General features: G+C 46.1%; 1 protein-coding gene and 1 long non-coding RNA gene across 8 annotated transcripts in view; one reads left to right on the top strand and one right to left on the bottom strand.

Moving 5' to 3' along the window:
* Positions 1-2,916, top strand: part of LOC147051682 (uncharacterized) — a 48,136-nt gene extending 45,220 nt beyond the window's left edge. For both annotated transcript variants that reach the window (XR_015067007.1, XR_015067006.1), the window contains 2 exons: positions 309-736; positions 2,386-2,916. This is a non-coding gene — a long non-coding RNA (uncharacterized LOC147051682). The remainder of the gene's footprint in view (positions 1-308; positions 737-2,385) is intronic.
* A 3,601-nt stretch (positions 2,917-6,517) lies between these two features.
* Positions 6,518-24,524, bottom strand: part of satb1b (SATB homeobox 1b) — a 55,044-nt gene continuing 37,037 nt past the window's right edge. For 4 of the 6 annotated variants that reach the window (XM_085918972.1, XM_085918969.1, XM_085918974.1 and 1 more), the window contains 7 exons: positions 24,054-24,131; positions 22,518-23,041; positions 20,883-21,095; positions 19,141-19,212; positions 18,893-19,051; positions 9,363-9,578; positions 6,518-8,861 (listed from right to left, as the gene is read on the bottom strand). In XM_085918972.1, coding sequence (XP_085775098.1) covers positions 8,307-8,861; positions 9,363-9,578; positions 18,893-19,051; positions 19,141-19,212; positions 20,883-21,095; positions 22,518-23,041; positions 24,054-24,131 — 1,817 coding nt within the window. In that variant the 3' untranslated portion in view covers positions 6,518-8,306. The remainder of the gene's footprint in view (positions 8,862-9,362; positions 9,579-18,892; positions 19,052-19,140; positions 19,213-20,882; positions 21,096-22,517; positions 23,042-24,053; positions 24,132-24,524) is intronic. The other 2 variants (XM_085918971.1, XM_085918970.1) reach the window with 2 other exon arrangements.

Genomic DNA, 24,524 nt, shown 5'->3' on the forward strand with positions numbered 1-24,524 from the left:
TCAAAAGCCTGCCGTCCCCCTCTGTCTAGCTTTTCCTTTGGCGTCACCGAGTTGTCACCCCATTTAAGGAGACTTTCTTTCTTACTTAGTCGATTTTAAATTTTTATACCTTAGGGAACACCGCCGTGTTTGTGTGTGCGTCGACATCCAGCGCAATTAAAATTCACACGCTCTCCTCCTCCTCGCTCGTCCCCATTTGACTGCCACTCGGCCGATGCCCGAAAAGTTGTACGTTTCTTATTATATCAACAAGTTTGTTTTGTTTTATCTTGTTGTAAAGATTCCATTTCTATTTTTGGGGCTGAAAGGTGACGTCAAGCCGGCCTCTACGATGGTGGAGAAAAATGATCATTCTGCCCAGCTTTCAATCGCAGGAAATGGTGAGAAACAAAAGACTTTCCAAGGCCACGCTGGGATCCCAAAGCAGACGCCGGGTCACAGCTACGGGCGGCTAAGATGGCATCTCAAAAAGTCTTTGATAGCTGTTATTGGGTCAAATCCAACTCTGTGTTGGGTTTACAGCAGCTAACGGGCAGCATGTTGTATTACATTAGCATAATGTTAGCATCCTAAAGCTAGTAACGTAGCATTTCCTCTGCTCCTGCAATTTTTGTCCTTGTTCTCTTTTACTATTTTTTTTCTGGAAAATGATTCTCTGCTCTGAGCCATCTGTCACTGCGTCGTCGTGATCTCAGGATCCGAACTTCCCCCGGCTGAGCATCCCGCCAACTCCCAGGTGCGAGCGCGCTTTTGCTAAATCCCGCAGACTTTGGTTCAATAAGGTTCAAATATCGCCGAGGTTCTGCGAGGGTTTAACGACATTTAGGGAAATCAAAGATGGAGACAGAGAGGGATTTGCGGGGGAAGAGTCAAGTCAATGCTTCTGACTCGTGTTTTAAAAAAAGGTTGCCTTTCAGATATGTAAAGAAAGATAAGCAGAAAATAAAAGATCACATCAGACAGTGAGTGGAAGTCAAGTATTCTACCTGAGTGCTTGTATTTGGATTTATTTTTTATGATAAAAAAAAAAAGTTATTGTGCGTACGAGTGGCACCTGAGCTCGTCGAGTCTGTTTTGGTCAATGCACAAGTGTCGACGCGGCGGCGGCGACGAGTTGCGTCGGCGCATTATTGCTTGGGAATGGACGAGCGCGAAGAGGAGCTCGCGGGTTCAACGAGCGACAAGAGGACGTTCGAGAGGACAACAGCAGCGCGCTTGTTAGTCGTGAGAGTTTTATTAATAGCCCGACTCTCGCCTGTTGGGTGACTTTATTAACAATGCTCAAACTCATTTAAATATTTCCATATTTATGGCTTTTTTTTTTTTTTTTTTACCCTGGCCCAATTTTTGGGGGGTTTATGATTGGTTTTCAGTCGAGGATCATTTGGCCTCGGCGGAAATCAAGTTTCACGTTGAGCCGTGATGGACTGCAGGCCGGCCAGAATCTGCAGCAGAGATACTCGCTGATGCTTTATCTCCAGATGAAGTCCAATAATGCAATAAGCGCCCGCAGGTCAACATTGGCGGCTCCCGCTCCTGGCCGTCGAAGCAAAAGCCCTCGGGACTACGCCCAAATGTAACAGGAAGTCAAGCGGGAAGCGCCATCATGTCACGATAGACATCTTCCTTCAACCGACCACACAAAGAAACCAAACCCACCAACAATTCTGAGCATAAGCCATCCAATATTTTATTTATATTTCATCATACGCCCACGGTCTTATTTCTTTTCATTTCTTCCTTCTTATAAAATGTCCACTTTTGATGGTCACGTTGTTGCAGTAACTCAGCATGACGTGTTTGTCGCAATTGAAACAAGTTTGTTCACCGCGCACGTTGTCATTGTTCCCGTCATCGTGAGTGCTAATAGCTGCTCTTGTCTCATTAATACGTCAATTAGGGAACAATGTGCTCAGGGCGTCTGCACAATTGACGCTGAATGGAACATTTTGTTTCCAAAACTACTCAGACAAGTCATCAACAGGCACAGAAATTGTTTTTTTTCTAGACCGAGCTGGACAAAGTGCCTTGGAAGAGGGCAGTATGGAGCTTCACTGCTGACCCCGGATAAGCGGGAGAAGATAGATTATTATTATTATTTCTTTTTAAATACAATTGCTTAATTTCGAACTTGGATTCATGTATGTTTCAGCTGCCATTGTTTAGTCAAGTGTCGTGTAGTTAATTATGTAAAAGTTGAGCGGCACGTCTCCTTTTTGGCTTTCGGCCCGCTCCCCTTTTCAATTAGCGAGCGACTCTGTCCCCGTCCCGCCGACAAACAAATATCAATAAATATCTGTCAATACAAATAAAGAGAGGTGAAGACGCTGACAAACAAGCCGAGCGGCGTCGAGGTGCTCTTGCTCATTATGTCTGTTTTGCCAGGGATCAGACGTGTTTGCTCGGGCGGCGACGGAGAAGGTTTAAGACGCGCAGATGGCTCCAGAGCGCCGGCGCCATGGCAAACTCACTCAGGCCTGCAAAAAAGCAAAAAGACGTCTGATGACAGGACCGCAGTCGATCATCGTTGTGACCAGCAAACAAGTCTCTTAATGTCCATGTATCAATCTTTCTATCTATGTATGTCTGTCTATATGTCTGTCTTGGTCTGTCGGTCTTTCTCTCTCTCTGTTCAAAAGAATGAATCTTTTCAGTGAACAAGTGAACGAATCATTTCCTACTTCCACTTCCAACGGCTAACTTTATTGCATAAAGGGATGCGCCGTTATGCAACAACGGGGAGATTATGCTTCTCTTTTGGTAATCTTGATTTTATAACACAGTAGTTTTTAAATAACGTGTATGCATATATACGCCTAAATATTGTGATCCAGTATTTCTACTGCAATTTCACATTAGATTGCTGGTTTGAAATGTACTTTTATTATTATTTTAATAAACATTTGTTAAAACTTGTCTGGTGTTTTATTCCTTGTTTTTATATTCGCCAATTAAAACAAAAATCAGACATTTGGTGAACTGCGTTATATGACAATATGTATGTTTTACGTTGTTATGAGTTGGTGTCCCCCAAAATAAATGTCGGCACAACGGATTTTTTTTCAACCTTTTATACAAACACAAACGCATTCGGTATAATGACACCAACTACAATCCAACAAATATAAAATAAAAACATAAATGTCGGCATAACGTGTGTCGGCTGGCATAGGAGCAACGCTGTCTGTCACTCACTAGCGAACGAACCTGTAAATGGAAGTGTACCTAATGGAGTGTCCTTGTGACGTCGCAGATCAAACAGCCAATCATAAAGTGGGGGTGAGGGCGGGTGTGGCACTTTTCACTTAAACTTTTTCCCTAATGAAGTGATTAGGTACACCTGTGTCCGTGTGACGTCACAGATCAACCAGCCAATCAGAAAGTGGGGGGTTGTTTGGGTGTGGCACTTTTCACTTTCATTTAAATTTTGACCATGATTTTTCCCTAATGAAGTGGCCTGTGATTAGGTACACCTTAAAATGGCGGTGTTCCTAATGGAGTGTCCTTGTGACGTCACAGATCCAACAGCCAATCATAAAGTGGGGGTGAGGGCGGGTGTGGCACTTTTCACTAAAACTTTTTCCCTAATGAAGTGATTAGGTACACCTGTGTCTGTGACGTCACAGATCAACCAGCCAATCAGAAAGTGGGGGGTTGTTTGGGTGTGGCACTTTTCACTTTCATTTAAATTTTGACCATGATTTTTACCTAATGAAGTGGCCTGTGATTAGGTACACCTTAAAATGGCGGTGTTCCTAATGGAGTGTCCTTGTGACGTCACAGATCCAACAGCCAATCATAAAGTGGGGGTGAGGGCGAGTGTGGCACTTTTCACTAAAACTTTTTCCCTAATGAAGTGATTAGGTACAGCTGTGTCTGTGACGTCACAGATCAACCAGCCAATCAGAAAGTGGGGGGTTGTTTGGGTGTGGCACTTTTCACTTTCATTTAAATTTTGACCATGATTTTTCCCTAATGAAGTGGCCTGTGATTAGGTACACCTTAAAATGGCGGTGTTCCTAATGGAGTGTCCTTGTGACGTCACAGATCCAACAGCCAATCATAAAGTGGGGGTGAGGGCGGGTGTGGCACTTTTCACTAAAACTTTTTCCCTAATGAAGTGATTAGGTACACCTGTGTCTGTGACGTCACAGATCAACCAGCCAATCAGAAAGTGGGGGGTTGTTTGGGTGTGGCACTTTTCACTTTCATTTAAATTTTGACCATGATTTTTCCCTAATGAAGTGGCCTGTGATTAGGTACACCTTAGAATGGCGGTGTTCCTAATGGAATGTCCTTGTGACGTCACAGATCCAACAGCCAATCATAAAGTGGGGGTGAGGGCGAGTGTGGCACTTTTCACTAAAACTTTTTCCCTAATGAAGTGATTAGGTACAGCTGTGTCTGTGACGTCACAGATCAACCAGCCAATCAGAAAGTGGGGGGTTGTTTGGGTGTGGCACTTTTCACTTTCATTTAAATTTTGACCATGATTTTTCCCTAATGAAGTGGCCTGTGATTAGGTACACCTTAAAATGGCGGTGTTCCTAATGGAGTGTCCTTGTGACGTCACAGATCCAACAGCCAATCATAAAGTGGGGGTGAGGGCGAGTGTGGCTTTTTTCACTAAAACTTTTTCCCTAATGAAGTGATTAGGTACACCTGTGTCTGTGACGTCACAGATCAACCAGCCAATCAGAAAGTGGGGGGTTGTTTGGGTGTGGCACTTTTCACTTTCATTTAAATTTTGACCATGATTTTTCCCTAATGAAGTGGCCTGTGATTAGGTACACCTTAAAATGGCGGTGTTCCTAATGGAGTGTCCTTGTGACGTCACAGATCCAACAGCCAATCATAAAGTGGGGGTGAGGGCGAGTGTGGCTTTTTTCACTAAAACTTTTTCCCTAATGAAGTGATTAGGTACACCTGTGTCTGTGACGTCACAGATCAACCAGCCAATCAGAAAGTGGGGGGTTGTTTGGGTGTGGCACTTTTCACTTTCATTTAAATTTTGACCATGATTTTTCCCTAATGAAGTGGCCTGTGATTAGGTACACCTTAAAATGGCGGTGTTCCTAATGGAGTGTCCTTGTGACGTCACAGATCCAACAGCCAATCATAAAGTGGGGGTGAGGGCGAGTGTGGCACTTTTCACTAAAACGTTTTCCCTAATGAAGTGATTAGGTACAGCTGTGTCTGTGACGTCACAGATCAACCAGCCAATCAGAAAGTGGGGGGTTGTTTGGGTGTGGCACTTTTCACTTTCATTTAAATTTTGACCATGATTTTTCCCTAATGAAGTGGCCTGTGATTAGGTACACCTTAAAATGGCGGTGTTCCTAATGGAGTGTCCTTGTGACGTCACAGATCCAACAGCCAATCATAAAGTGGGGGTGAGGGCGAGTGTGGCACTTTTCACTAAAACTTTTTCCCTAATGAAGTGATTAGGTACACCTGTGTCTGTGACGTCACAGATCAACCAGCCAATCAGAAAGTGGGGGGTTGTTTGGGTGTGGCACTTTTCACTTTCATTTAAATTTTGACCATGATTTTTCCCTAATGAAGTGGCCTGTGATTAGGTACACCTTAAAATGGCGGTGTTCCTAATAGAGTGTCCGAGTGACGTCACAGATCAACCAGCCAATCATAAAGTGGGGGTGAGGGTGGGTGTGGCACTTTTCACTTTCACTTAAACTTTTTCCCTAATGAAGTGATTAGGTACACCTGTGTCCGTGTGACGTCACAGATCAACCAGCCAATCAGAAAGTGGGGGGTTGTTTGGGCGTGGCACTTTTCACTTTCATTTAAATTTTGACCATGATTTTTCCCTAATGAAGTGGCCTGTGATTAGGTACACCTTAAAATGGCGGTGTACCTAATGGAGTGTCCTTGTGACGTCACAGATCCAACAGCCAATCATTAAGTGGGGGTGAGGGCGGGTGTGGCACTTTTCACTTAAACTTTTTCCCTAATGAATTGATTAGGTACACCTGTGTCCGTGTGACGTCACAGATCAACCAGCCAATCAGAAAGTGGGGGGTTGTTTGGGTGTGGCACTTTTCACTTTCATTTAAATTTTGACCATGATTTTTCCCTAATGAAGTGGCCTGTGATTAGGTACACCTTAAAATGGCGGTGTACCTAATGAAGTGTCTGAGTGACGTCACAGATCCAACAGCCAATCAAAAAGTGTGGGTGAGGGTGGGTGTGGCACTTTTCACTTTCCGTGGAGCTTTGACCATGATTTTTGATCATTTGATTTACGTCAGTGTCTCCCAGTCATGAACTGCACAGCACGTCACTGTATGTATCTGTCTATGAATATTTTTACGAGATGTACCGGAGTCAAATTCCTATCTATCAATCTATCTATCAGTATCTATCTATCTGTATCCATCCATCCATCCATCCATCCATCCATCCATCCATCCGTAATTGTCTAAAAGATGTCAAGGACCCAAGTATATTCTCAAGCAAAATGCAATAAGGACAAACACAAGCAATTGTTCACTGTGGCTTTTGTTTATTCATGGAAAAAAAACAAAAGAAAAAAAAACAGCAGAACATCAATAGATGGCCGGCAAGGACCGACTTAACTTGTACGCACACCGCGGCGGTTACTTAAACAGGCGACAAGCGCGTGTAGTGCACGCTGATCACCCACCTCACCGGTGCGTCCCGAGTGCTCGACGTACACTCGGCACGAAAAAGATGCAGAAGAAGAAGAAGCTGATTGAAAGAGAGGCACCACAGACGTTTCTCTGCTCAGCACATTTGCACTCTATTTACATTGATGCGTGTGGATGTGTGCGTGGGTGTGTGTGCTATGTACACTTTTACAAACATCAAAAGTCCGATGGCCATCTTTTTCGAGAGGAGCAAACTCGTCCGCTCGGCTTGGAAAAGTCGGAATCAAAGGAAAACAAAGGAAAATCATTTGTTCCCCACAATTAGCTCGTTCACCAAAAAGGAAGACGCACATGATTTCCACACAGATTGCATAAAGTTTTTTTTTTCTCTCCCTCTAGACGCTTATTAAGCTTATTTGCATGATCCTTGAAAAAATTGCATACAACATGAAATCAGTGCCACTCGCCCTTGCGCTTTTTTTTTTTTTTTTTTTTAAATCGTTCTGGGATTATAGGCCACCTTTAAAGCACATTTCTGCTATGGAAAACTTTTAAGACACTTTGTTGTTGTCCGTCCGTTTGTGTATAAATAGAAAAAAAGATGGGGGGGTAGAAATATTCCAAAGAAACAAAACATCAATTACATTATCAACACGGCAAATAAATAAGATGGCGTCATTCACATTTCTCGTGTGTTCCAGTGGCAAAAGGAACCGTGTGGTACAAGGCATTGCTGGCATAGTTTGATCATATATATATCACATCTATTTATTTATTTATACACAGACAGTAGAGAGAAACCTTTCCTTAGATTCTGTTCCGTTGTCAGCAAGCCCCACAGGAGTGTTGGCCTGTTGATCGTCATAATATTAATACGTGACGCGTCTTTTAAGGCCTTGTCAAACAACTTGGTCCTTGATTTTTGTTTAAAAAAAAAAAAAATAAATCATTACGCACATAAAACACCAAAATCGAAGTGGATCAAACCAGTGTCAATTTGTCTTGGCTTACTGAATTAGAAGCTCCAAGACAGAAGAAAAGGAAAGTCAGTGCGCGGACGCGTCCACACGTACACGCTGACCTACCTTTGAGTAAGGGGAACAAACGTTTTGAAATTTTGAAACCGGCAAGAGTTTTTGCGAAATCATTTTTTAAACTCATTGATTTCTTGCGTTATAATCTTACAAAACGAATTTATATGGACAGACAAACTACTCAATTGACGTGTGGACACGTCCAAAAAGATGAGTGCAGTTAGCAAATCTTTCCCTTTATGGTGTAATTGCCCAAGTCATTTTTAATTTACAAATATAAAATGTAAAAGAATATATATATTTTTTTATTTTTATTTTTTTTGAGGGGGGGGGGTCTATGTAGATTGTCAGTTATTGATGTTATGGTAATTTGCAATGATTTAATCGGAAAAAAATTCTGAAAAGATTCAATTCTTGTTAATTTTTCTGGTTTAGATAATACGTTCTAAAACGACTCGGGCACTTACACTACCAGGATAAAGATGTACTGACAATTTCCACATTTTTTTTGTTTTTTTTTGTGCAGCTTTCAAAATGATGCCAGAAGAGTCTTTACAGTGAGTCCTACTCATCATCATCATAATAATAATACAATACTTTTACAAAATGCAAAAATCAAGAGTCCAGCTCAGTCAGTAGATTTTTAGTCATGAGCTTGCTCCATAACTGGGGTAGAGCCTCCACGGCCCAGCTGCTCCTCCATCTTGACCACAAAGGCGTTGGTCTGCGTGCTCTCCTCCGTCTCCTTGAGGGCCTCGCCGGGCTCCGATGGCTCCTCGTCCAAGGCGGCGGGGCTGCTGCCGCCGCCGCCGCTGCTGCAGCTGCCGCTCCTGGCGCCGCTGTTGGCGGGGGAACTCTCCTTGGCCCCTTTGGCCGGCTGGCTGACGTAGAAGCGCTGGTTCTGGAAGAACTTGATGATGGTGAGTTTGGGGAGGTCCAGCTGGGCGGACAGCGTGTGGACGGCCTCCTCGTCCGGGTACGGGCCCACGTCCTGGATGAAGCTCTGCAGGATGCCGAGCGCCTCCAGGGAGATCTTTCCGCCACGCGACTTGACCAGGCTGCGCACCACGTCGTCCTCCGTCTCGGCCGGGGAGGCGGTGGAGGGCTGGCGAGGGGGCAGGCGGGGGCCCGAGGGGGGCTGCTGAGACGGCAGCGGCTGGGACGGGTGCTGCAGGGACAGGGCCGGTTGGTGCTGAAGCTGCCAACCAGAAGGAAGCGCGTTACAAAACCATTCAAGCCAGACCTAACATTGGGGTTGATGGGGAGGCCCTAAAATTAGATTTTGACTCAAAAAAGGAACATTCAAGTTTTTTTTTTAAAACATACGACACTGTCAAAATGTTCTGCTCGTGAGTGGGTGAGCGGAGTTGCCTGTTGACCCGTCCAAACGCTCACGCTTTGATTTAAATGAGTGAGTCATCACACGCTGGACACGAGATGTTCCACAAGCATGTTTGCACAACAACACTTGTCGCAGTTAAAAAAAAAAAAAAAATTGGCAGGATAAAGTCATGGTTTATTTTAAAACAATTTTTCAAGATGTTTTATTGTTTTTAGAGAAAAAGGGGAAAACAAATTGTCAATATTTTGGTGATTATTTTCAAGAATGCCAAAGAAGTCATTTTGGGTGAAAATAAGTTTAGGGAGTGGAAAAGTAAGATGATTTTTTTTTTTTTTTCAGCTATCAGGTTAAGCGCACCTGCAGCTGGTCCGCCGAGACGTGCGAGAAGTGTGGCGGCCTGTCAGCGGCGTTGTTGTGATGTTGCTGCCCGGCGCTGCTCTCCTGCTCGTAGATGGCGTCACGCTCGCCTTGCGACAGGCTGAGGAAGCGGCGGATCATGGACAAATTCTCCCACAGCGTCCGGTTCTCCGGAGACGGATCCTCCTTCCAGCGCAGAAGCTCGCACAGCCAACCCTGCCGTCAAGGGAAAGCACAGTCACAAATAGTCCTCGCACAAAAGTATTGGGACACTCGGAAATTACAAGAGTACTGGAGGGAAAGAGAGACTATTGTGGGGAATTGTTTTTGTCATTTTAGTCCAACGAGCAACTTTTTGTCACCACTTATATGTCCGTTAAGAACATTAAGGACCGGTTTGGTCCGAGTGTGGTAATCTGGCGTCCGGTGTTGGTCGCCACCGGATTACACAGGCGGCCGGCGCTGGTTGGCTCATTGGCTAGCTAGCCGGCTCGCGCGCGCTCTCACGTGCACGCCCCGTCGTGGCAGCCGAGTACACACGCTGCACGCGGGAGATAACTCAGCATTTTGCGCGTCCCATTCCAGATCCTCCCGTAAGCCTCATCAAACCGTAGAGGAGGAGGAGGAGGCGGGAGAAAGAAAGAGAAAGAGGGGCCATAAAGCCTCCGTGCCCACCTTGTTCTTTTGCCACATTTATTGTTGCCTTTTTAATTTGCATGCAGAGGGATTTGGACCGTGCTCCAGTTGGGCCGTCTGTGCTTTCAGCTGATTCGGCAGTGAGGGAGGAGACACTCACACACACTCGCGCACACACACACACTTGTCTTGTCCAACGCGAGCCTGTGACGGCGTAATCCAACTCAAACACTCTGCAAAGCAGCAGGATTAAACCCAAAGTAGCAGAGCCAATCAAAGCCCACACGGCGGGAACTCCCCTTGCCTGCCAGGAAGTCCATTTCATTAAACGCTAAGTATACGCTACGTCTAGTAGCTCGCAGCTAGACACGGTTACATTTTTTTTGTTCTTGTAACTTGTATTTCTTGGAATTAAAATAGGTTCCAAAGTCATGTGCGGAACCTGCCCCCAAAACTTCCCGGACCTCGGAAAGTTACTCATTTGCAGTTTTTTGTTTTGTTGATTCAGTTCCAGAAAAAAAAAGCAATACCTTGGATGTGTTAACCCAAGCTAACAGCAGCTACTTAGCTAGTTAATTAGGTTCCAAAATATAAAACTGTCACGCAAATAAATCACAGCATCTCTGACATGCTGTCAAAAACAATCATAACACACGGGACAGATAGCGCTCATTGTCCAAGTGTGGGATTTCCCCAAAATTAATAACAGATTCAAGTTCAAGGAGTGAAGTTCTCACGGTGCCCGATGACAAAAAAAACCCACAAAAAAAAACCAGGAACCAGTTTTGTGAGGACAAAATGATTCACCAGTTGCCGTACCCATTCCCTATCGTATTAAATCTGAAGTTACATGACTGGTGTGAGAAAGTGTTCATTTGAGATTTTATCAAACGTGAAGATCAAGTCCCCGGCGTAATCGCAAACCTCCAGGTGACCTAGCGAGGTATGAAATCCTCCTCCTATAGACAATTGACGAGCTCCCAGATGCCATAAACAGGTTCATCCCCAGCAATAAGCAGCGACAGCTCGGGATTATCGTGCGATGTTGGCGCGCACCTGCCACAATATTGCACCGTAATCCTCCGGGTCACCGTCATCTAATTAATAAACGGCAAGAAAGCACAATGCAGACTTTTTTTTCCCTTATGTATGACCGAGTTCACGCGGGTGTAAAACCATCAGCGGGTCGTTTGTGCTTCAAATGGGACAATAGTGGAATTCAGAGTGTTGATGTGGAAGAGGTGAAGTCACAAGCTGGCCAATGACGCACCCACATACACACACACGCACACACACACACGTACAGTCCAGTATAGACACACACAACAACACACCTTCCCATCTAATCTCATTTGGTCGTTATCAGCTCCATCAAGCTGACCTCGGCCGCCCGCCGGATAAATAAAATAAGCCGACAGATGTCCATCAGTTTGCCGTTTTTTTTTGCTAGACATAGTCCTCTGCTCGTTCAAGTCACACATAAAGAAAGGCAAGCAATCAAAGATAGAAGATCATGATAAAAGCTATGAACTCTGTTGCTAACCAAAATAGCAGCACCCGGGCAGAGTTTTCCCATCTAATCTCATTCGCCTGGCTGACCTCGGCCTGCGGGATAAATGAAAAAAGACTACAGACGCACATCAGTTGTCTTCTTTTTGCTGCTAGTCAGGCCAACAACCTCAGTTTATGTGTGCTCTTGCTAAGAATGAGGAAACGGAAGGAATGATGAGCTCCTCCAAGGTAAACAAACCAAAAACCAAACAGAGACAAAGACGTGTTGGACCTGGCCGAGCTCCAAGAGAAGCGCGGTCAGACAAAAATGTTCGATCAAAAAAAAAAAAGGGGGAACGCGTAAACCGGTCGGTCCCGCTCCGGCGCGGGCTAACGTGCGCCGACTCGGAAATAAGATTCCGCCACAGTGGCCGCCCATCTGCTGAGGACGGCCGCCACATACGCGGCGCGCCATATGCCCATCTCCCGCCACAATAAGCAATAATTGCAGAGGGAAGCGGAGGAAAGGGGGAGGGGCAATGTAGCAAAAATCGGAATACAACCGGCCTCGGATGAACTGTTGTTTGATTTGATATCATTCAAATATTTATGACTTTAGCGTAGCTTAGCAATAGCCGCCGAGGCCGGCCGGGGTGAGAACAAAACCAATGTGTCGCGATAACAATTTGGTTGTTTGTCTGAAAAAAATGACAAACAAAGCCCCGAGGACTAACAGCTGGGTAAAACTGCACGTTGGAATCCGGACTCACGAGCTCCGTCTTTCAGACAGGATTAAATAGTGACTCATCACAATCAACAAAGTGTTGATTTCAAACTAATGATCTAATTGCTACCGGGCTGGAGTCTCACCGCGAGACGTGACGAGCCATCGTGCCCGCCAGCGGTCGTGACCTCTCCCCGTGGAAACAATAGGCTGACTTGACAACAATGACGCACCACAAGTTGCGCGTGTCACCGCTCGCTCGCTCGCTCGCTCGCTCCCGGCAGAACAATGGCGGGGCGGTTCAGCGGCTGGCTTGCGTCACCGCCAATATGAGCGCGAGGGGGTCGGGCGGAGGTTTCGGCAAGCAAACAGAAGCAGATGGAGCATAAAGAATAACCAAAGGCAAATGACCAGTTCATCTTAAATGGAGCACATTAAACATCTGCGTGGCTACACTTATTTTTAAGCACATCTTTTATTCCTGCGCGGCTCACACCAACGTTCGCGAGACAATCACCTTCAAACCATACGCCGAACAACGGGAATGGTATCAAATCCAAGTTTTCGTCAAGAAATTATTTTTTGGGGGCCCGTTAGAAGCGCGTTTTTTTGCATCATGTCTTTAAAGGATTCATCGATGATCACTTTGATAATCGATTAGTTGACTGATGAATCGTTGCACCTTTCGTTGAGATTAGTACATTCAAGTGACATTCGATTTTGAGTCCCAAAGCTTTTTCTGGGGACGTTGCGGCAGCACAAAAGTTTTGTTGATCGTCTTTTGTGTCGCCGCGGCGGCGCTCGTCGGGCAGATGGAGGATAAAAATGCACCAACACGCCGACGATGAAGCAACAACAACAACAACAGCAACAGCAGCTGCATTTCAAACACACAAACGACGACGCAAAGTCGGATTCCGTCAATTAAGGCGCGGGGTGTGATTTAATTCAAATACGAGCTTTAATTGCTAATATCAAAGTGTAATTAAGATGATAAATCGTGACTGATCTTATTGAATTAGGAGCCAGCAGAGAAGCAGCAAATTGACTGTCAGCTCAATAAGTGTTTGGAATTGGCTGACAAGTTTGCTTCCAGTGTTCATCAAACGCATTTTAGACTCAGAAATTGTTCCCAAATATGTTTTTTTTTTTTTTTAAATGCTAATTTAATAATATTAACTTGGAAATTCCCTGTTTTTGGGGCATTTTCAGAAAGATCTTTTTTGATTAATATGTCATAAAGCATTATGTTACTTTGATACCATTCGAAGTATTGACTAATAGAAACTATGTTCTCATTTCCTTGTTCAAATCAGCACTCAAGTGGCCGCATTGTGCAGTAGAGGCGAGTTGGATTTTCTTTCGTGTTTTAGCACAGATGCTCACGGAATGGGAAGTTTTTGGTAACTGGTAAATTGAACCCCACATCAAAGCTAATCTCCGTGAGCCAGCCAATGAAGTTTTGCATGACGTTAGCAAGAAGCTAGCAGACTTTTGTGAAACGAAATATTCCAATATACAAAGTTGTAATTTTTAATTGCCTCTTATTTGGAGAACTGTGCTAAAAAAAAAAAAAAAAAAAGTGGCTTGTCTCAAGACAGTGAAAAGAGGCGTACAAGGAATCTTTTGGAAAAAGTGTGTTTTAATAAGTTTAAGAGTGTTTTAATACGTTTTAATGTGTTGAAAGTGCTCAGCAGAGGTAGAACTAGAATGATAATAATTGACTGCAATTCCATTTCCTATGAGTTTCTTGCGGCATTTAGGTCCAAAATATCAGCGAAGTCCAGAAATGGCCGCTTAAAGGCCCTCCTTGGTATGATGTCTACGCAGGGAACACATTGTGTAATGATTTGAGACAAAAATATGGTGATGATGACGATGATGATGATGCGTTAAGAGGCAAAAGGAGGAAGCAGAGACAGAGAGAGAGAGAGAGTGGACACAAGCACCATCATGAGCACTTTTATCGGCCTTAATATCTCCCCGAGCACGCGCGCGCGTACGTACGGGCGCACGCACACGCAGGGTCGTAGTTAAATTGAAATATTTGCCGGCGTGTGTCACAAGCATGCAGCACGGTAATTATGACAGATCCGATTAGGTGGTTCCGAGTCGGGCGGCTGCGGGCTGCAGGTGCGACCTTGTGCATTCCTGCGTGTGTACATAAAATTAATTACAAGCATGGAGTGGGGGGAGGGAGGGGTGGCGAGAGAGCGCGCCCAGGCGGGGCGGGGGCGGCCGCTCCCACGGGGGGCACCCTAATGGAATATTTTCCCTGAGTCTAATAATACAGTTGGTATTGACTTGAGGTAATTAGGGGGATCATTAAAGCGCTTTTCCCGGCGTATTTGCCTGCCTGATCAGATTAGCGGGAATGGGCTTCAGAACAAGCCCTGTGTGGTCTGTCAGGAGGCAAGCGAGCAAGGCGAGGAGAGGCGAGGAGAGGAGGATGAGCTAGCTAGCCATGCTAAACCAGTGATGGGCGCTAGGCCATCAGTAGTGACTTTAGCAGCCTCTTAATGCCACCAAAGAGCGTGTTGCAATTTGAACAGAATGTAGCATGTACAGTTCGATTCATAGCAACATCGAGGCTGAGAATTGATTGGACAAAAAAGTAAAATCCCAAGGCCACACAAAACGAGCTAAAAGCTATTTCTTTCCATCTTTTTAAAGCGTCCACCCATCAAAGACTTCTGAAAACCTACTGGTCAAACTCAGGAGCTACTGTCCAGATTATTTCCCGCCCGTGGACAGGAAGTCCGTCCCCCGAGGGTTTGGCGTCGTCCTCGGAGGAGGTAGGTAGGCGAGGAGTGACGCGTCAAAGCCGACAGATGGGGTGAGAGGTGGCGTAAGTGAGATGACAGGGGAGTCACAAAGTGCTATGAGCACGCTCGGTGACGGCAGGAGGAAAAAGATGAGGAGGAGGGGAGAGAAAAAAAAAAAAAACATGCTGGTGGGAATTCCACCGTCCATTAAACAATTTAAAGAGAGGCTCATTTTCAGAGGGAAGGGGAGGATGCCGCCGTTTGCCGGATAATTCATTCCCTAAATTAATTATTCAGACAGCTGCCTCTCTAGTTCTGCAATAAGAGACAATTTGGTTCCCATGGCAACCTAATAAGCAAGCGGGAGATAAATAAATACATGAATAAATTAATAAACAGATGCTGCCTGTTTTTGAACCCCTTCGGGGCTGCCAGCTTTCATCTACCTCATTTTTTACGGCTCTGCAAACATTACCGGCAAGGTACGGCGACTCCCCGACAACAAGAATGGGCTCGGTTATTAAACGTAGATTATTAACATTGTTGTTATTATTATTAATGCCGGGCACAAAGAGAACTGTGATCTCTTCTTCTAGTCATGTTGTTAAAAGTCTCCTTCATTTTAAAAATAAAATGACATTTAGAGTTGTAATTGATCATCGAGGCCGGAACAAGCCATGAGAGATGACAAAAACAAAAGATTAAAAAATATAATAATATCTGTCGAGTTATAGCAAGCACAAAGGACATGCACACTAATATATGCACCACATTTGGAAATTTGCGTTTAGGGTGATAGTTGACCACTAAGGCCATAAAAAGTCCTTGCAGATAAAACACCCCCGCCCAAAAAAAAAAAAAGGAGGAGTTAATCACTCCTTTCAAGCCATGGATGCCACACAACACGCACACACACTGAAACTACAAATCACGTCGGTCCACTAAAGTGATTCCAACCAATTAGTCATTTTCAAAACAAGATGGCAGCAGTTGCAGCTATGTCGTCACCCTCCCTCGTTGCCCCTACCCACCACAGACCGATGGCTTGCCCCGCCCGCACCCTTCCCTCCACTCTTGGGACTGCCATGCCAGGCGAGTGCAGGGCGACAGATGGCATCCCCCCCCACCCCTTACCCCCTGTGCTTCCCCCCCCCTCACTCTCAACCTACTCTTCCACCACCTCTCTTGCCCACCCCCCTCTGGTGGACCAGATCAGTGCCATTCTGTCTCATTAGAGCCTGGCTAATTAGCGTCGCCTCTTCCAGGGAGAATGAGCAAGGAAGGGGAGGCATGTGGGGGCCTGAGGGGGAGGGGGGGGGGGGGGTCCTGGTGGAGCGACTCGCCAGTCTCTACTGGTCATTGTCAAGTCGGAGGGCTTTGAGCCCAGGTTCCCAGGGTGCTTGTTTTATAACAGGAGGGACTCTGATTCCATCTGTTGTGAAATTCCTCTAAGGAAGTGTCGGGAATGTTGCGACATAAAAGTTGTGTCAAAGGAGTGAACGATACTGGAACCTTAGCCCCCCCCCCCCTCCCTCCGCATCAAGACAACCTGTGTTGCCCCCCCCCCCCCCAACCCAATTTTAGCCTGCCAAGCAAACGAGTCGTTTTGGTTTCTGCCAATGACAACAAGGCGCTCGATCGCAAGCGAAAAGCGGCACTGCTGCAAATAGCGATTATTTACTCAACTGCAGATGGGAGAGGCGTCGAGTTTGGCAAGTCAAAAGTGGAGCTTGAATTTTAATTTGCGGAAGGGCAACTGTTTGTGGGAATACAAATCAGACTAAAATAAAGCTTTGTTGGGATTTTAAAAGGCACTTCCCAAACAGTATGCTTCGGTTCTGTGGAGTTCTTTTTTTTTTCTTCATAAAAGGTACAAATACGACGACCGTTTACCTCTGTGCTACCAATGGCAACGCTACCTAAACGGCAGACACAACAAACGTATCGGAGCTGTAATTCTATTACGGTAAATCTATTAGTCCAATTTTAGGACTACTCTCCATGCAATGTCCCGTTCAAAATGGTCCATCTTGAAGAAGCACAATTCAGGGACGAGGATGAGAGTGGAGGATGGGCCTGACTGGCGGGAAGCCCAGATGGGGGTCCTGGAAAAGAATGGTTGGGGGCAATGGGGGGGGACGACGCCTGGCACGATTCTGTTACATCGGTGTGTTCGGTTCTAGATCATCCGTGGTGCATCTCGGCGGTTCTGGTGGGCTAGTTGTCTCTTGAGGAGAATAGCGATAAACACTAGTTTACTGATGCATGCAACTGTGTGTGTGTGTGCGCGTGCAATATGGACGACGCGCAGGCCTCTCTCATTGTATTCCGCGTGTGTTTCGGGAAAAAGAGGGGAAGGGCAAATGGCGGGGATGTTGGATTTTTGCCATCCTTTTCCCCCTCTCAAGGCTCGTAACCATTGCGGGCGGGCCTCTGCCAGCCTTTAACTGCGCGCCCCTCACCCACACATTCAATGTGGCATTTCCATCCGGCGCACTTTAAAGACCGGGGAGTTCTTCACGTCACCTTTCGAGTCCTCGCTTCAGTGATTTAGAGTCGAAGTAAGTGTTAGCGTCATGAGTCATGGATCCATTTCTGAATTGGTCCACCACGCTCCCGTTTTGGTACCTTTAAGGCACGAGGTTGTGGTACCCAGGTAGAAGGGTACAGGAAAAAGTGATTTATGATGGTATACGCTAACTGGGATTGTTTGGCCAAAATAACAGCTTGATATTGATTGGACAGCCATCTCGTACGGAATAACAATCAGGACTAGCGCTGCACTCAAGAGAGTGTGAGGAGGGTAAATATAGGGCGCTAAATGTGGGGAAGGGGGCTTCACATTTCCACCCACACCGCGGGTGGCCATGAAAGTGAATCAAAGTACAATTGTCTGCCCACAGCGTGAAACTCGAGCGGAACCTCCTACCGCCTTCAACCGCGCGGGACGAGCCAAAGATGCGTCCGCTGGGTTCTCGTCGGCGTACTACGTCACGTTTGGAAAGGTTTCCGTAACCCAAAGGTGTTATTAGATGCCAAACCGAACCGACTGCGTGTTTTGATTGCAGACCTGACCAAAGAAACGGCAAAGATTGTCAAGTTGCGAGTTCAGAGGTGGCGACGGGAGGAAGAGCTGGCGCCGAAGTGGCAACGCTGGCCGGCTGGGTTGGTTGGTTGGTGGGAGGGTTGGGGGACGGGTTGGGGGGGGCGTACCAGCTGCCCGGGGAGCGCCCATTACGAGATGGAGGCAGCGATAAGTGCTCTCCTAGGCCCCCTTCGCAGGCATAATTAGCACACTTCTTATCTGCTCCTCAATTCACATTCACAGCCGCCCGCCATCAATGAAGCAGGCGGGAGTCGGCGGCCAGACACAAGCGCGTTCCCCCGCAAAAGAAAAAAATGCCTCGTACACCCCTTTCTCCCCCTCGTTTTTCCTCCCAACCTTACGTCTTTGAACACAAAAACAGGGGTTTGTGCATCACACTTCAATTTGGTCAAACAAAGCAATCTGCCAGTGTAATCGTGCTAATCAGCAGGAAAAAAAAAAATAAAGTCTTTGCAGATATTTCGGGATGATTCCCCACCCCCGGTGATCTATTCCCCCCTTCCGCCTCCTCGCTTTTTTTCCCCATCAAGTGCGATTGTGGAACTCTTTCAGACTCTGTGAAAATCTTTAATAATAACACATTATTTCTGGGGTGTTTTTTTTTTTTTTTGGGAAACTGTTTTGTCAAAACGCTAAGTGAGGGGGTAGCGGTCGCACGTCTTTGCCAGTTTTTAACGAGCGTGTGAGGGCAATGGTCCGTGTGGGAAGAATAATATCAACAATTTCAAATCCTAAACCTTCAATTAGAGGCTCCCTGTGTGTGTTTTTGTAAACTGACGCCTGCGTGTGTGTGTGTGTGTGTGTGTACCTGGCTTTTGGAGGCGGCCACTTTGGCAAAGAGCGCCTGAGAGACTTTGGCCCTCTTCATCTCTCCCTGGATCTCGTCGTAGATGTTGGAGTTGATGTTGAGGATGCAGCTCTCCGTTTTGCCGTTCCACTCGCTGGGCAGAGGAGATGGCTTCACCTGCTCCCAAAGGAAAAAATATTTCAAATTCCAACGCCTTTGCTTTGATTCTGGGAGTTTTATTAAGATTACTATTATTTTATTTGACTCACAGGAGAAAGGCCCACGGGAATGCGAGGGTTCCAGTCTTCGGGCCGCACGCTATTACAGTCTTCTCTTCGTGGCTGCACAAAAGACAACAACGCGGCCATTCATTTTAAAGACACACGCACACACTTTGATATGCTGTACTCTGTGATTTTGTTCTGGCGTGGAGGATTCAACAAAATCAAATCATCTTCATTCAAGGCGTGCTGCTTCTTGACGAGGCAACAAGTTGCCTGATAAAAAAAAAAAAAAAAATGGAGAAACTATTAGCATATGAATCATCCTCATATACGTGTAATGACAGGTTGGACCGGTGAGGATGTGTTAGTAGTTTCGGGTCGGGCCTAGGGCAAGAGTTACAGTGGTACTGGAACTCGTCATTCAGAGTTAAGTGTTATGGCGGCGGCGTGCACGAGCGCCGCCACATACCTCCGCATGTGTTTTTTTACAAGCCTATAAAAACCTTCCTCTGTTTCGGCCTCAATTGCCACCCTGCATGATTTATGTGCGCATATTCGCACCATATATGAGAGGCTGGCAGATGGCCAAGTGTGTGTGTGTGTGTGTGTGTGTGTGTGTGTGTGTGTGTGTGTGTGTGTGTGTATGGTTTTGCGAGAATTGCCTCATGTAGGTCTACACGAGAGATGTCAGCATGCTTTAAATCACGCGGCTAAATGATATCAGCCCACAGATATTCCACTGATGTTGTTGATTGGAGAATAAGGCCGCAAATTAAAAAGGCCGACGACATTCCATGGCATCGGTTTGACAGCTTTGTGAAAAATTTTTGTTTTTGGGGGGTAATAATAGTAAAAAGACTACTGCAATAAAACGATGGATCGAGTCAGTTGTGTTTTATTGCTAACTAGCGAGGCGGAATTTGCATCGTGGCGTCAGACTGGTATTGACGTTTAGGAATAAGTGGATTTTTTAGGGTAGTGCTACTTTTGCGGGGTTAGTTTAGCAAAAGATTCTGAAAGAAGGAATCTCAACAAACAGCTTTCTTCCTTGACTTGGGTGTTCTCTCCCGTTGACTGAACTGACACTTAAACACAGCGAGTCTGAATGTGAAGATGAGCTTTCAGCTGCAGAGTGGAAGGGCAGCTCCACCGCTTCACAATCACACTTTTGACTTTCTGTGACGGTGCGCAGCCATTTAAAAAGAGAGGGTTGGGGGGTGGGGGGGGGCTACGGTTTGTAGGCAGGCGACTATGCGAAAAACAGGACAGAGGAAGTCATTGTGGGCTGTTCTCGGCGGCAGGATGCTGCTGACAAATGCACTTCTCCTCGCACGTAGTGTTCCTTTCAACACGGATCACTGACTCGAGTTGTGTCGTTGTACATTTGGGCTTAATACCCTCGAGTGCACAACGGCTAACTGGGGAGAAGGAAAAAAAAAAAAAGTACGATCGCTTTATTTGTGGGAGATGTAGAAGACGACGAAGGGCTGAAAGTGCCAAAATTAAATAACCATACCATGAAATGTTTCGTTAAAAATGCCATTCAATGTTTATTTTATCAATTAAATATAGATTGAAATAGATCAAATGAATAAATGTGCCATTAATTAATTAAATCTGTTATGAAGATTTGTATATCATTAAAAAAATGCAATGGTTCTGTGTGGCAGTGTTTCATGAATTGATTGTATGGTAAAATTCGGAGATCATTTTCTATTTGGCCAGATATATTTGATTCGTTTCGACCAGTTACAGAGGATGGATTTGGAGTAATTGAATGGGCTCACCTGAACAGGCCGGCTGGGGGGTGTGCTGATGAGCGGGGCGGCGCCCATGGCGGACGCGGCGGTCAGGCTGCGCTCCCTCTCTTCCTGGTAAATCCGGTCACGCTCGGCCTCGGGTAGCTGCAGGAAGTTTTGCATGGCGCGCAGGTTAACCAGCAGCGACTGCGAGGCTGTTTTCGGGTCCTCTTCTTTGCGCAGGATCTCAGACAATAAGCCCTGCGGGACACCCCGGACAAGGAACGTTCAAGAAAAACAATTGGAGAGTACTTGTGGGAAGTGGTCAGGAGTTGCAGGAATTGTTGGCAACTACTGGCTTTGTCCTTCATGGGACAACAATCTACCACAGTCTTCATAGGCCAGGAAAGAAAACTCTCAAATCAGACTCTCAAATAACATCAGAGAAAAACTAATTGGAGTGAAACTGGTTTCCAAGCCTGCGAGCAATCTTGGACATATTCTTAGAAGTGTGACACAGCTGGCAATCAGCATGTCCTCTTGTTTACTGGTAAATAGCGTTCCGCGAAGCATGATTGGCCCTTTTTAGGGATCTCTCGGTCACACGCTGAGCAATTCTCTCACCGTCAATAGGTGTGATTTGCTATGAAAACAATTTGACGGAGGCAATTTGTGCTGATTTTCAGCCACTTGTGAGTTTATTTGTCAAACGTTGGGCGGTGTTTGGTGTAAAAAGGAGAAAGTGTTCTCTTAATAAATGTCCACAAAAGATGTACAAGTAGACTCTTCAGTGCAGAATTATACACTGGGCCCTTGTTATTATTCTTGGATCAAACAAATTGCAATTTTGAGGGGTTCCCCAGAGAATAGAGTTAACACAAACGCAGCAAAAATAATTCAGCCCCTGAAGGCAGTTGCATTTGGCAACATGAAATTTGGTAAGCGTGTCTATCGTGAGTACATCAAAATATAAACAATTCAAAGTCTCAAGAAGCCACAGGAAGTTCGCCATTTTGGTTACAAGTGGCCATTTTTGGTTCAAGTTGGTCAACTGTTTTTTTTTTTTTTTTCCCCCAGCCCCTGAAGGTGGTTGCTCGGCATCACGAGTAAAAACCCACAAAAAGTCTCACGCCATGCCTGAAAAGAAGTTACCAAATTTGCCATTGTAGTGCCATTTTTTGCCCAATATATTTTGTCAAATCACTTAGAGCTTTCTCATAAAAAAAAAAAGTTTCCACCCCAAAACCAATTTGGCAAGTTCCGACCAGCCGACCTGACGGCTATCAAATTTGTAGCACGTACATCAGACATCTAGATGTCTGACACTAGATTGTAAAAAGGTTTTTTTTTTTTTTCATTGCGTGTGGGCAGAGCAGGGCAGCCACATTTGATGACTGGACATAAATCACATCCTCAGCTCCTCCTTAAGCTTCCCTAACAACACCTACATCTCAGCTTTTATTAAAAAAAAAAAAAAGAGCTAATAAATAATCCCCCAAAGACAAGCTCTCAGACAGCACACAAGGCCACCTTCTTCTAGCAGCACAGATAACAGGTTGTTGTTTGTCTGGGAGACGGAATAGAAGCCCGACCAAAAGATTTTTATCAAGTCCTGGTTTTTTTGGGGGGCACATTGAAGGCTTGAGGAATCGTAATGGAAATTCAAACACGCGTTGGACTCACCTGAGTTCTGTTGAAGGCCACTCGGGCAAAGACGGCCTGCGATATGCCCGCCCGCTTGAGCTCGTCTCGGACCCACTGGTAGATCTCGGAGGACACCTCGGTGTTGGATCCCACCTGGGGCTCCAGTGGCTTGGCGTGCGAGCTGCGGTTGACGGGCGGGTGGTTAAGGTACTGTTGCGACAGCGACTGCTGCGCCAACAGACGGTTGACGGCGTACTGCTGGTTGAGGATCTGCGCCATCACCAGCTGCTGGTTGACCAGCTGGGGGCTGATGGGAGTGGACACCAGGCCCGGGTGGTGCAGGCCGGGGGGCATCTGCCGCCCGCCCGCTTGACCCCCGCCGTGCTGCGGGGGTGGCGGCGGGGCGTGGGACAGCGGGGGCACGGGGGACGAGGGGGTCTGCTCCGCCGTGCTTCCCGGGATGGGCTGCTGTTGCTGCTGCTGCTGGGAGAAGCCCAGGTGGTTGTGATTGTGGTTGTGGTTGGAGCCGGGCGGAGACAAGTCGGACAGGCCGTCCATCTCGGCTGGAGGGACGGCGGTAAGAGGACAGGAAATGAGCACGTGAAATTCAAAATAGTAAATGCTCGAAATAAATGGCTGGGTAGATTGGTAATGGAATTTGGGGAGACGCCTTTGCTCATCTTTGCTACGTTTGGATTTTGAAGTAACCGTATCCGGTTGCGAGGCCACGACGGCAATTAACGGCGGGAGTTTGTTTAAAAGGGCGTTTTTAACCGGCAACATCTGCAGATGGCGAATGTTTGCGCTTTTATCTTTGGACGCGAATGCGGCCTTTTCACAAGAGTGAGGGGGCCGCATTCATACGTGGAACACCTCCACACTCGGCATTCACACATCCTGATGAAAACGCCGCTCCGACATACGTTTTAAACAGATGATGAAGATTAAAAAAAAAAAAAAACAACACGCGTGGACCTTTTCCAAAAATACGCACCGTCGTCGCGCCAGTTTCTCGACTGTCAGCGAGCACAAAGCGAGCGGCCGAGATGAGTCTATTGAGCGTTTGTCAAAAACAAATGACGGCGGAGGGGAGGGTGACGGGGGTTAGTGGGAGGAACAACAACAACAAAACAAAATCATCCTGGTAATAATCACGTCTTCTTTTTCCCCGTAATCCCCGCCATTCCCGGGTCTCTGATGGTATGACTTGTATGTGAATGTGTGTGTGCGTGTTAGCGCTGGGGGGCATTGCCATGCAAATTGAATAGAGAAAAGGAGCAGGCAGTCCCCGAAAGGAGGAGGAGGAGGTCCTCCTGTGGAATGGTGCCACAAAAGGGCCCCGGATTAAAGACACAATGGCAACGTGATGTGGGCCGCGGGGGTGAAGAAGTGAAGGAGGGGCTGAGGTTGCGTGAGAAATCAGTCAGGTTTGGAAATTTCGAAGATTGTCGGTTGTCAATCTTAAATGAATTAAAAAGAGAGGGGGGGCTCCAATATTTTGAATAAAAATGTTCATAAATTTCAACTTTTTTTCGTGGGTGACACAAACTGTGTGTGTGTGTGGTCAAAATATACCTAGCGCATTAGCACGGGGGCTCTCGCGAAGGACACACGTGCCCAGGTAGCCCTCCAGCTGGGAAGATTGGCGAATGCCTGCGGAGGGAGAGGGCACACAAAAACACGAAAAAGTCAATATGTCAGCCAGGCAACCGTGGGAAGTATTGCAGAATAACAGCGGGCATGCCAAAAAAATAAAAAGCAACTTCATTAATAAGCTAAAAAACGAGCAAAAATGTCTTATTAAGTTTGCTACGATTCAATTTGCGCGACTTAGGGGGAAACAAAAACAACATAGATGTGAGGCAGTTAGCAGACACATCGATTTTAAGCAACTGAAATGTGAGTGATTTTAATCCTACAATGACCAATGGGCCTTGGTTGAAGCCCCCCCCCCCCTAACCCTCCATTTGTTTTCAGCGTGATTGGATCAAATCAAAGCAAAGTCAGCTCAACTGCTAAATAGTGCGTCGTAATCTCAAATTATTA

The sequence above is a fragment of the Syngnathus leptorhynchus genome, chromosome 8, assembly GCF_054491065.1.
Source record: "Syngnathus leptorhynchus isolate UIUO chromosome 8, UIUO_Slep, whole genome shotgun sequence".
Taxonomy (NCBI): domain Eukaryota; kingdom Metazoa; phylum Chordata; class Actinopteri; order Syngnathiformes; family Syngnathidae; genus Syngnathus; species Syngnathus leptorhynchus.